Raw genomic sequence first — 13,654 nt, forward strand, 5'->3', positions numbered from 1 at the left:
TCAAACGTTTTTGAGAATAATCTATACCCCAATCTCAGGATGTTGTAGACGGCCTGTTTGGTTCGTTCCTCTTCGGTCATGACCTCCGAACCTTGACCCTGGTCCATCAGCAGCAGGTCAGGCGTCACCTTGGTGCAAATCACAGGACTTAATGTCAATGAGGTCACAATACCAACAAACAAAAACCATTCACGGATTCACTGTATGGAAAGATATACTACAGCATGTTAAGTTACAGCTCTTTCAAACACAATAGCTAGCTGAGCGCTCACATTAGGTGCTCTAACGCAGCCTCATCCCCCAATCAAGGCATTCCTGCAAACCATCAACCAATCACAGAATTCCACCAGGCCTCTTACCTGTGTTTCTGTTTGACTGACGGGCAGCGGCTCCCTGGCAACATAGCTCCCTGCTGACCAGTCGCTGGCTGATGAAGGAGCAGAGAGGGCCGCCACCCTGGCGACGGACCCGGGGCCCCGCCCCAAACTGCTGTAGGAGGAGGCGGAGGACGACGGAGGGGAGCTGTAGGGGTTGGAGATGGACGAGGGGAGGGGAGGGGCCACCGGCGCGTCCGGCGCCCTGTCGCCAATGTCCACGCTGCGGGAGCGCTTGTGCTCCTCCGAATTCATCCGCCCTCCGGCTCCGGAGCGCCCCCTGGCTGGACCGGCGGGACCAGCGGGAGCGCTGCCGTCAAACCTGCTGATGAGTCTGTTGATGGGGGCCAGAGAGTTTCTGTCCACAGCCTGGGGGGGATCCTGCACATACGATATGGGGGGCGGGGGGACTGGGAAGGGCTCTGTAGGCGCATAGTTACCCCGCTGTAGCCCTCCCTCGCCCCCTAGCGACCCGTTCACCCCAGCCTGAGGAGGCCCTCCCCAGCTGCCCCTCCCTCCCCTGCTTTCGGGCGGGGGCCGGGGTTCCACACTCCCCCTCTCCCTCTCCCCTCCGATCCCGACCCCCCCCGTCCAGAGTCCCATAGCTCCCGGAGCGGCCGTCCCCAGGGGGCCTCCCCAGGGGCTCGGAGAAGTCCCCCGCGGCCTCCCCCTCCAGCAGGGAGCCGTGGGACCGGGCCCGGCGCAGGGCGCTCCCGCCCCCCTCCCCGGCCAGAGAGCCGGGGGCCCCCCCGTCCTCCCTCCTCCTGGGGAGGCTGCCGTAGGCCTGGGGGGAGCCGGACCTCAGCTGCACCCCGTACGAGTCGCCCTTCTCCCCCTCCTTGAGGACCACGTAGGGCTGCCCCGCGATGCCCTGCACCCGCACCGCCACGCCGTACTTGTGGGCGCCGGCGCCGCTCTTCCCCGCGCTCCGGGCCCCGCCCCCGCCCGTGTCGTGGAGGTCCTTGATGAACCGGATCTGGACGCCGTAGTCCAGGGGCGTCCTCCTGTCCGGGGACGGGGCGCTCATGCTGCGGGGGGCGGAGAGAGAAGCGGGGACAGAGTGAGGAACCGAACCGAAGACCGCAGAGGTCCTGCGACAGGACCACGGACACACATCAAAGTTTAAGTGGCGGTTCAGCCAGCATCAGCATTTTTGCCTTCCAGTGCAGTGCAGTGAGTATTAAGCAACATGCAGTATGTACAAAAAGAAGAGTTTATTCAGCATTTATTCAGTCAGTCTGCATCCACCAGCAGCTAGCAATGTTAGCATATAAATGTCCAGAAACAATGGGGGTTTATGTACCCGCAGGTAGCACACTAGAAAATGCGTACCAAAATCAACTTCTAACCAAGTTACTCAACTGTGCGGTTCTTGTGGAAGTTCAGCACGCTGTACTGTCATTTTTTTTGCAGAGTTGTGGTTCAATCGAAAGTAATCTGCTTTCAGAACATACTACTAGCGTCGCTGATGGAATCAGATTTGAATGGTTTGTCGGTGGAATGGAAGGATGAGTGTTTTTTTAAAACGCCGCTGGGTGTCTGTATGAATGAATGCGCCCGTGCTGCCCCCCATAAGGGTTTGGTAAGAGTGGGGCAGGACCCCGCCCCAACACCAGAGAGACACGCTTATTTAACCGGAATAAGCGGGGGGCGGCGTTTGGACTCCGGACGGACTGGCATTTGGGTCTCGGTGTTTGTGAAAAGAGCAGCGCACACAAGGAAGCAGTCATTTCTCTCCACCCCAACAGCGCAACAGCGCAGCTGCAATTGATATTCAAATGAGGCCCCCGTGGCCGCTGTGAAATGCTCTTTCTGAAAGGAGAAAGATCACGGCGGCCATTTCCCAGAAGCAGACAGCACAACACAAGCCTGAGAGTTAATCGCATGAGGTTTATGTTCCGGTTAGCTAGCTAAAGTCCATTATGAAGTTATTTAATTGACGTATAGTTTTTCACTGGGCGCATGGACTCGTCAACTGTTACCGTTCATATAGACTGGCACACTAAGGAACCAGAGTGAACTTGGCATCATTCATTCTGTTATTTCTGAACGCTGTGTGTGTGTGTGTGTGTGTGTGTGTGTGTGTGCACGTCTGTGTGTGTCTAGTCTGACTTAAACGACAGAGAGACTGCAGGCTATATTTCTAAGCACCTGCCGGTGGTATAGGTCAGACCTGCCATTATCTCTGCATGAGATGCAGCGCTCGAGCCAACACAGAGACATGGACCCACGGGGCAGCAATGCAGGACAATGTGTAAGGAGCTGGTCTTGTAACCTAAAGGTCACAGGTTCGATTCCCAGCAGGGTACACTGCTGTTGTACCCCTACTACTTAACCCCAGCATATATCCAGCTGTACAAATGGAAGCAATGTAAATGCTATGTAAAAAGTTACGCTCTGGATAAGAGCGTCTGCTAAATGCCTGTAATGCAATGTAATGTAATGTATTGTAATGGCTCTCCCTGCCCTGGTCCTCCATGTCTACCATTCCGTTTCCTCCATCATCACCGCCCGCCCACAGCAGCTCCACCTTCAGGGCTGACTGAAGCCCATAGGAACGGCATGGCCTGTCTTCACCATCATGCACTCTCATGTTCTCCCTCTTTCCTTCCGCAGGTCCCTCCCCTGTTCCCTCGCTCTCACCTCCGCTTCCTCTGTGCACCCAGGAGCACACAGCGCCAGCCTCCGGCACACTCCCTCCCTGCACTCTCCAGCTGTAGTACACGAAACTACGTTTCCCAGTGTGCTAGCGTTGAAAATCTCGTTATCTCGCTTTAACACAGGGAGGCTGTGCACATAATCACAACGCTGTGGCAGGATAAACACAACCCACTTACAACTGACCGCATACCGACATTGGCACTTGACAGGCAGATGATCGATAGCCTCGATCTACTGATACCGCTCAGCAGAGCAGGAAAGAGCTTTCCCAATAAATCCACAACAAGGCCTCACATACCAGAGCAAAAACAGCCTATCCTGATTCTATCTGAAAAACTATCTAAAGGGCACCACCACCTCCAGCAGTTTCTGTCAGTGTGAATTTAGGAGACAGTGGAAAGTGGGTTCCCAGGTTTCCTGAGTCTAATGGAAGCTTTGCTCACAGCTCTGCAGAAGGCCCTTAAAGCACCGCTGGAGCTCAATAAAGGGAGAAAAGGTCAAGAGGAGGAGGCTGGGAATGAGTATCATCTGCTCATCTGCGTCCTCCCCCAAGCACAGCCTCCCAGGTGAGCTCTTACCATAATGGGCATCATTAGTTAGTAGTGGCCAGCAGCAGCAGCAGCTATAGCCTGGACAGTGGAGTGTGCATTAAAGCCAGTGCTGTCTTCCCCCAAGCACATGATTTATAAAATGCAAATCATGCCAGCGCATGATTTTGGGAGTGTCCAGTGTACATTTTTAAAGATAAATTAACTTCAAAGTTAAAATGAAATTCCCCAAAACACACCATGTGGGGGTTTTCCACACACACACACACACACACACACACACACACACACACAGACGCACACACGCTCTCTCGCTCACGCGCGCACACACACGTACATGCGCCCAAGTGGGCATGCACGCACACACACACACTTCTCTCCCCCACATGCTGGGTATGGAATGAGGAAGTCTGGGAGCTGGCCCAGTGGATTATGGCTCTTGGCTCTGATGGTATTTACCTCATTGCCTGGGGTGCTCCACTGTTCTGGCATTCTTTACTTGTGACCTTGATTAGTTATTAACTTGGACTATCTCGCTCTCTGCCCCTCCCTCCCCCTCCCTCCCCCTCCCCCTCCCTACCTCCCTCTTCCCCTTTCTCACTCTCTCTCTGTCCCCCCTCCCTCCCTCCCTCCCACCTTTAACTCTTTCTCGCCCACTCTCTCCACCGCTGCACCTTCCTGTCCGCGGTGCAGGCCTGAAAACACGTTGGTCCTGTTTCTGCCTGTTTGCACACAGCGCTGGAGCTGCCACTCGCTTTGTCACTTCCCGTTACTGCTCCAGCGCTGATCCCGGAGCAGCGAGCAGCCGGCGGCTGCGCCTTCTCCCCCCCTGCAGGGCGCTGGCTGAGCTGCGCAGTCACTGCAGCACAGGAGCCTGCGCTCCCAGCGGACACAGGCACACACCAGGCGTCCAACTCAGGAGGAGGAGTTAGCTTAGCTTTGCGCCACAAAGAGGGAGAAATCCTGCCCACTAGTGCCCCTCCCTCCCTGTGTAATGCTATGAGCCCAGACCACTGAGCCCCTCCCTCCCTGAGTAATGCTATGAGCCCTGCCCACTAAGCCCCTCCCTCCCTGGGTGATGCTATGAGCTCTGCCCACTAGTGCCCCTCCCTCCCTGTGTAATGCTATGAGCTCTGCCCACTAAGCCCCTCCCTCCCTGAGTAATGCTATGAGCCCTGCCCACTAAGCCACTCCCTCCCTGAGTAATGCTATGAGCCCTGCCCACTAAGCCCCTCCCTCCCTGAGTAATGCTATGAGCCCTGCCCACTAAGCCCCTCCCTCCCTGAGTAATGGTATGAGCCCAGACCACTGAGCCCCTCCCTCCCTGTGTAATGCTATGAGCCCTGCCCACTAAGCCCCTCCCTCCCTGAGTAATGGTATGAGCCCAGACCACTGAGCCCCTCCCTCCCTGTGTAATGCTATGAGCCCTGCCCACTAAGCCCCTCCGTCCCTGTGTAATGCTATGAGCCCTGCCCACTAAGCCCCTCCCTCTCTGGGTGATGCTATGAGCTGCCCACTAAGCCCCTCCCTCCTGGGATGATGCTATGAGCCCTGACCACTAAGCCCCTCCCTCCTGGGATGATGCTATGAGCCCTGACCACTAAGCCCCTCCCTCCCTGGGTGATGGGATGAGCCCTGACCACTAAGCCCCTCCCTCCTGGGATGATGCTATGACCAGATGAGTTTTGCTTTGTGGTTATCCTGGCCACGGGTGCACCTTGCAAGTTCAGGTTTTTCATTCTGTCCTGTGGGGCGCGTCACTCCAAGCACTTCAGCTGGACATTGTAAGCAGTGGCCCCATTTACTACTGCATTGCATGTGCGTCAGTTTCAGTTTTAAATAACTGTACAATAACCTGCCATTACTACCGTTAGCAGCAACAACTAAAACTGTTCATCAGACGTCCTGATCGAAACGTACTTCTGTTCATATCTTGATAACGTCACCTGGCCTGAGCAAACTCTCCATCTTTAGACTTTGTGCCACTTCAGTTTTTCCTCCCGCATTCTTTCCCTCCTCTTTCCCTCCTGCGCTCCGCGCCCAATTTCAGTCAGGAGAGCTTTATTGGCGTGACTAACAGTGACACTGCTCCCGAAACGATTTCACAACACGCTCCATTAAACCAAAGGTTGTGAGCGCTGCTGAAGCAGAAGGGCTTCAGTAAATACTTTATCTCATTTCTCTGCCCTTCCTCGGTTTCTCCCGACCCATTAGCACACGCGCCTCCCCCTGGCGCCTCCCCCTGGCGCCCTCCCCCCCCCCCCCAGTCTCAGCCTCTCAGTTCACAGTACCTTTTCAGTTTGCACTGCTGATAACGGTCACGTCACGTCCGAGCCACACCTTGCACCAGTCCCCCCCCTTCCCTCTCAGGAACTGTCAGCTGTGCCTGGGAAGACAACTCTGGCTCTGAGGGAAAGGTAAACTATGTGCTGCGTGCGACGCAAAGCACACAGACCTGCAGCACACTGCAGAACTGCACACTATCGCTATCGAACGGCACACCGGAGGACTGCGTATCCCAGAACAGCTTATCTCAGGCCTACGCACCACAGAACGGCATGTCTCAGAGCGAGGGCTATCAGCGGTCACGCTAGCTCACGGAATGCTGCGTCTTTGGAAGACAGGACTATTCAAAATCTGCGTTTTACGCCAATTCACTTGTACGCTGATAAAAAAATAACTGTTTCTGCCCTAATATGCCAACAAACAATAATAACCTGTATGTCGTTCTTAATTTAATTATGACACGTGCAACAGCAGTAGGACGAAACAGCAGGATTAGCAGAAGAAGCTACAAAATAATGTTTGGCCATACAAATTCTTGTCACACAGGCTAATAAAATAAAATAAGGAGTGATTTCTGTTCTAATTTACTCGTGCTGAGTAAGCAGGCCAGAGCACGACATCTCGCTTTCGAGTTTTCATTCAAATTAATGGCTTTCTTCAGAATCTCGCAACGCTATTAACGGCTCTGCGATTATAACGATCGATAAATGACACAAATTTAGGAGCAATTATTTTGTTGTGGTTCAAGTTTGGGTCAACGCCCGTTGCCATCTTAAAAAAATGACCATGGGATGTCTGTGAATGCAGCGCTCACCCCCCCCCCCCCCCCCCCCGCAGCCCCCTGCATTTTGGCTCTATTTTTCTGCATAGAAAACTCAGGACCCCACGCTAACCCGACCGCTGGGCTACGCACCACAGAACAGCTCGTCTCAGACAGGCAGTGCGCCACAGAACAGCTCATCTCAGACAGGCAGTGCACCACAGAACAGCTCATCTCAGACAGGCAGTGCACCACAGAACAGCTCATCTCAGACAGGCAGTGCACCACAGAACAGCTCATCTCAGACAGGCAGTGCACCACAGAACAGCTCATCTCAGACAGGCAGTGCACCACAGAACAGCTCATCTCAGACAGGCAGTGCACCACAGAACAGCTCATCTCAGACAGGCAGTGCACCACAGAACAGCTCATCTCAGACAGGCAGTGCACCACAGAACGACACAGCGCAGGGACACGTCATTAGTTATTAAGAGGAGACCTGAGGACGCAAGCGAGGTAATGTGCTCAGTTAGGCGAAGTAAAGGATGACACAGCACACAGCACGCTGGGGTCAGATGACACTAGCAGGCCAATGGTCTGTTATAAAGTAATGCTTACTCACCTATGAGTAGTGCTTATCTTCCCTTATGAGCTCTGGGGATCTGACTGTGCACAAGACTCTGTGGTGCCATAATAAAGGCAGACATGAGGACAGGCTCCGTCAGTCCATTAACCCCTACTCTGCATCTGGGGGACTATTTGTTTCAAAACATCTAGGCCTGAACAAGCCCCTCCCCCAGATGATGATCTTTCTCCAGGTGAGATGACAGGTAAAGCAGACGAGTCACAGTTAAAGATCTGTTATGAACGCAAATCCCATCGCCAATCTGTGATCTGAGAGCGGTATTTTGTTGAAATGATCCAAACACACGGGTTTGCAAACAGTAGCCTTCATTTCAACAGACCCTCTGTTGAAAGATTTTCAACGCGCAGTTTTGAGAGTTACAGTCAGGTAGCCATACCTTCTTCTGGCCCAAACAACAGAAGTCACACTTACTGGATAACTACTGGAGTATACATATGAATACACATGCATTCATAATACACTTTAATTACTTGCGTTTTGCATACAGCACTGTTTTTCAGGCTCAATACGTGGTTGCCTTTGTGTCAGGAACAAATCTGCCTCAGCGCATAAGCCTTTAGTATTTGGACAATACGGCGTTTGTGGAATTTCCCATTCCTGGGAAATCTCTCGAACGCGTCGGCGGGGCAAAGGTCTCCTGTACGCCGCTTTGTCGACCTCCTTTAGAAATGCCAGCGCCCCGACAAAAGAGCCCCTCCAGAACAGGGTCAAGGGGGAGCGCTGGCTGCAGGCGGGCTGTGAAGGGCGCTGAGCGTTCCTCTGCTCCTCCAGAGCACCTGGAAGCCGAGCGCAGTGCGCTCTGGTGCCCCAGGTCTGAGTGGCAGAGCCCCCCCCCCCCCCCCCCGGGTCTGACTGGCAGAGCCCTCTTGAGCAGAGAGCAGCCGGGCCGTTCTCTTTGTGTGTCAGTGTGTCAGCGATAAACAACAGTACAGCCCAGTGTCTCTCAGTGCGAGCCCTGCAGGGAGGGGGGGGGAGGGGGGGGGCTGAGCCCCGTCCGATTGTCCGAATGATGTGGAGCAGAAAACGAGGGCAGCAATGCTGGGAACGCATCGCGTCCTCTCCCTCGCCTGTCTGTCTGACTGTCTGTCTGTCCGCGGGTCTGTGTCTGTCCGCCTGTCTGAGGGTCTGTGTCTGTCCGCCTGTCTGTGGGTCTGTGTCTGTCCGCCTGTCTGAGGGTCTGTGTCTGTCCGTCTGTCTGAGGGTCTGTGTCTGTCCGCCTGTCTGTGGGTCTGTGTCTGTCCGCCTGTCTGAGGGTCTGTGTCTGTCCGTCTGTCTGAGGGTCTGTGTCTGTCCGCCTGTCTGTGGGTCTGTGTCTGTCCGCCTGTCTGAGGGTCTGTGTCTGTCCGTCTGTCTGCGTTATGCACACAGGGACTCCACAGGACTGGCTGACGAGCGGTTCCCTCTTACTTTCTCAGTTTGCCCTCGTTTTTCCTCATGACCTGCTCACTCCGACCCTCCTTCACGCCCAAGCTGATGTGAAAACTGCACCGGTGCTTATCTAAACACTGCTGCCGGAATGACAAAAACGGAAGAATGACTGAGGGGGAGGGTCTGGCTTTGGAAAGTCAGCACACTGTACTGGACTGATCCGCCTGAGAACACTGACCCCCTTGATGCCCATTCCCTCACCCCTTCTCCTCCAGTGGGGAAAAAAACCCCCGAAATTACGGTAGGTCACGGCTCAGGAATACCCCGTGCTGCTGTGGCAGTGGCTAACGGTTGTTCGTGGCTCAGGATAAAACTGCGTTGCTGTAGAACAGGTTAACACGGTCATGGCAGCCCTCAAAAGCGTTTAATCGTGTGGCTGCTGCTACTGATGTTTATGCACCCGGCTCTAAAATGTATTAAATAAACGGTCAGGGGAGAGTGAGCTTGACAAAAGCACAAATTAAGCAAAGCACCACAGATAGAGACTGACTGAAAATGCATTCAGTAGAATACATTGATTTAGCATAAATAAAATTAAAATGGTGGAAAAGAAAACAGACTATTAAACTATTAAACTGTAACCTATGGCTCAGGATTGTAAGCTCTTGACAGGAACGCATAAATGGTTCATAAGCAGCGTTTAAACAGCGAAACCGCAAGCCCGACCCTTGCCAAGAATTTGCACGTGTCCCTCTAAATTAATTTGGCATGCACCTTGGTTTGAGTCTGAGAAGGGAGCCAGCTTGTCCTGGTATGACTGAGCAGCGGGCGCTCTACTGCAACGGTGAGCGATTACAGAGTGAATTAAAGGGCACTGGGAGGAGGGCAGAGCAGAACCTTACACCACCTGGTTCTGCAACCGGCACAGCCCGGTTCTATGACTGGCACACCCCTCTTCTGTGACTGGCATAGCCCTCTTCTGCGCCCGGCACAGCCCGGTTCTATGACTGGCACACCCCTCTTCTGTGACTGGCATAGCCCTCTTCTGCGCCCGGCACAGCCCGGTTCTATGACTGGCACACCCCTCTTCTGTGACTGGCATAGCCCTCTTCTGCGCCCGGCACAGCCCGGTTCTATGACTGGCATAGCCCTCTTCTGTGACTGGCATAGCCCTCTTCTGCGCCCGGCACAGCCTGGTTCTGTGACTGGCATAGCCCTCTTCTGCGCCCGGCACAGCCCGGTTCTATGACTGGCACACCCCTCTTCTGTGACTGGCATAGCCCTCTTCTGCGCCCGGCACAGCCTGGTTCTATGACTGGCATAGCCCTCTTCTGCGCCCGGCACAGCCTGGTTCTATGACTGGCATAGCCCTCTTCTGCGCCCGGCACAGCCTGGTTCTATGACTGGCATAGCCCTCTTCTGCGCCCGGCACAGCCCGGTTCTATGACTGGCATAGCCCAGTTCTGCGCCCGGCACAGCCTGGTTCTGTGACCAGCACCGCCCGGTTCTGTGACTGGCATAGCCCTCTTCTGCGCCCGGCACCGCCCGGTTCTATGACTGGCATAGCCCTCTTCTGCGCCCGGCACAGCCCGGTTCTGTGACTGGCATAGCCCAGTTCTGCGCCCGGCACAGCCTGGTTCTGTGACTGGCACACCCTGGTTCTGCGATCAGCACCGCCCATTTCTGTGACTGGCATAGCCCTCTTCTGCGCCCGGCACCGCCCGGTTCTGTGACTGGCATAGCCCTCTTCTGCGCCCGGCACAGCCTGGTTCTGTGACTGGCACACCCTGGTTCTGCGATCAGCACCGCCCATTTCTGTGACTGGCATAGCCCTCTTCTGCGCCCGGCACCGCCCGGTTCTGTGACTGGCATAGCCCTCTTCTGCGACCAGCACCTCCCAGTTCTGCGACCAGCACCTCCCGGCACCGCGGCTGCCCGGCTCAGAAGGCAAACTGCCAGTACGAATTAGAAGCCTGAGGAGCTGTGCCGTGCCACTCTAATCCAGAACAGGAAGAGTGCAAATGAGGCGGGACACGGAGGAATGCGCAGGGGCTCTGGAATGTAGGGTTCTACAGGTTTCCCACTCACTGCACGTTGCCCAAATGAGTGGCAGGAAAAAAAAACGAGCGCGGGGCATGTGACCGACATTCTGTCCGTCCTCCTTTCATGTTGCCCTGCCGGTCACCGCAGAAAACTTTCCCATCATCGGTCAGAATTCTTTTTACTGTTTTTTTTTTTTTTTTTTTTTAGAATAACAGCCTGATAAGGGACCAATAGGAGCGCGCGGCTGTTCTATTCTACCCTGATGCCCCAAGGCCCTTGGCAACGGGGACAATATGGAAAAAGGGTCCCAAGACACAGAGGCTCTCATTCAATTCAAAATCCCTCACTTTTCAAAATGGAATTTTCCTTCCTTAACGATAATTGAGCTCTAATTATTTTCTATGACAAGCAGAACTCAACGTGTGATTAAAAGCGGACAGAATTGGGAAGTAGCAGAGGCACAGAAAGATTTCATCTCTCCCCGCAGTAAGCTCTCCCACTGCATCTCTAACCGTCCCCAAATCACTCTCCAGGTCTCCCCACAATCACTGCTACTCGCATAAGAAATGGCCATGCTTCTCCATACAGAAATGCCATCAGACAATAACATCCATGGCACTGATCTTTCTGCTTCTATTCCTTGACACTGAGAGAAGAGCCCATTGCTATTTTATATGACACTGGTGGCGTTGACAGTGTGTGTGACTTGAGCATTACATTGAGGAAAAAGTTTTTTTTTATTTTTATTTTTTCTTTGTTTTTTCTAGAACCCTGTTTCTCCATTACACTTAGCTCTCAATCACTTACGCACTCTCCATGTACTCTAGCTCTCGGAGACTTACCATTTCACTTTCTTTCACACTCAGACAAACAAGCATTTCTTTTGCCACTCCAATTCAAATGCGCCTCATTGGCATTACAAAAGGGACCCTGGGGTTGCCAAATAGTTCAAAACAGCACCATATAGAAATGTGGGACGGAGCAATCGTGCAGACCCACACATTCCACGCGACACTGTAAACACCTTGCGGATACTGCCATACCTGCACGAATGAATTCTTTCAAGATGAAAGGTGACATTTTCACAATAACAAAACCTCATTAACTTTAACGTGGTAAAGATACGCCCCGAGCATGAAATAAACACTCACTTTGCACCAACTACATCAACATAAATAAATAGGCCGTGTAGTGATAAAAAAACGTTTTGAAAAAAGCTGAAATTAAATTGAACGCTTTTATATATTAACGTTCCGGACTCGTTTACAAAAACTTTAAGCTGTCCAAGTAGTCTACATCACGCCACAACAGACTTTACTGACAGGTCTGGAGCCAGCTAACGTTATCTGGGAAAATGTTACAGTGAAGAATGAGCTGTTCTCGGTATCGTGTATGCGTCACGCTCATAGCTGACCAGTATCGACCCTGCTAGACTACAACTGAAACTTGGTAGCTAACTCTGGCTCGCGTTACCAGGCTCGGTTGCTTGATACGGATGATGTGTTCTGGCACAGTCAACCTTTCATCTGAAGCTGACAGAAATTAAATGATCTTGGGATTCATCTGATTTTTTAAAAATCGTTTCCAACACTTTTTTTTCAACTGCGAGACAATGCAATGAACCTTGCCGAATTCACTAGGAAACATTAGCTAGCTATGTCAACAGCCAATTTATGATAAAACATCGTGTTCTGCCCATACAGTTAACCTTAGCGATCCAGCTGGCGTCATACATAGCTGGAATCATGCTACTGTGTAAAATAGCCAAGTTAATTACTTTTATTAGCTGCATAACGAGTACGTTCGCTAGTCTACCGTTAACTTAGGCTAGTACTGACATGAACACGATTTTCTTTCTCACAGTTCCCCAGCGAAACTATGCTAGCAATGCAAACTAAATTCCTTCTTCAAATCTAAATCAAGGTTGCTAGTTAGAGGCATCTCGCGAGCGCCACAGGTGTTGCACCTGCTCTGTTGCCTAAGCGCAGCACTCTTTTCCTACCAGTCTGTTACTAGCTACTTAACGTTAGCTAATTTCTGGCAAGGCATCTAACCAACTAGCGACTAGAGGACGTTAGGCAGCTAGTCAGCTAAAACATTCCGTGAAACACCAGCCATATAAACATTATTTAAAAACAGATCATTTGAAAATACCAAAAAAAAACTTTACACAATAAATGAAGTGAATTAAAAGTTAAAAAAACAAAGACCACTTTCGAAAATAAATTACCGGCAACCAGGTTACCGACTAGTGATTAACGTTAGCTGGCTAAACGTAATCGGCGCGCTTGTGTAGTGCTGGTAGCCAACTAACGTTAGCTAGGCTGGCTAGCTTCAGGGTACATACCTGCTGCTGTCAAAGAAGTCTAAATCCTTTTCTAATTTCTTTATTGCTGCTTGGTCCGCTTTAGTGATCCTCCGTCTGGTGAACTGTACGTTTAATAATACTCAGTGTTACTCAATAAAGAAATAAGTCCACTTGAGTAATTTTTTGTGTTTATTGAACGGACCCAAATTGCTTCGCTCGTACAACCTGTTACCTTTCAGACCGATACGGAATTATCCCGCCCATCGGTGCCTCTAGGGACTATTCGATTGGCTGAGAACAAATTTGTAGGTGGTACCTCCTAAGTCATGTCTGCTATGCATATTGGTGTGGCAATTATGTCAATCTGTTATAACTGACGCTAGGGGTAGGTCTCCGGTTGGCGTCTGGGCCATTAATAAAAGCCATCATTAATTATCCTTCATAAAATCTTCAGGAATTAATTTAAAACGTTTATGTTGTTCCTCTCTTAAAATGTAGCGAAACATTCTTTTTTAGCAGGAGCCCCTCGCTCTATAGAAATATATATTCAATATACATGTCAAAGTCAAATTATTAATTTTAACATTCTTTAATTATTCATTGTTTTGATACATTCCTTGGTATGGATGACTACTAAGAAGTAAATATTAAGAGAGTACC

General features: G+C 51.8%; 1 protein-coding gene across 1 annotated transcript in view; it reads right to left on the minus strand.

The window, feature by feature from the left end:
* The window catches only part of LOC118211893 (cingulin), a 36,049-nt gene extending 22,807 nt beyond the window's left edge, over window positions 1-13,242 (minus strand). The window contains 4 exon segments of the mRNA XM_035389460.1: window positions 28-128; window positions 360-962; window positions 964-1,402; window positions 13,034-13,242. Coding sequence (XP_035245351.1) covers window positions 28-128; window positions 360-962; window positions 964-1,401 — 1,142 coding nt within the window. The 5' untranslated portion in view covers window position 1,402; window positions 13,034-13,242.
* Between the last annotated feature and the right edge of the window lie 412 nt (window positions 13,243-13,654).

This window comes from Anguilla anguilla, chromosome 1 (assembly GCF_013347855.1).
Source record: "Anguilla anguilla isolate fAngAng1 chromosome 1, fAngAng1.pri, whole genome shotgun sequence".
NCBI lineage: Eukaryota > Metazoa > Chordata > Actinopteri > Anguilliformes > Anguillidae > Anguilla > Anguilla anguilla.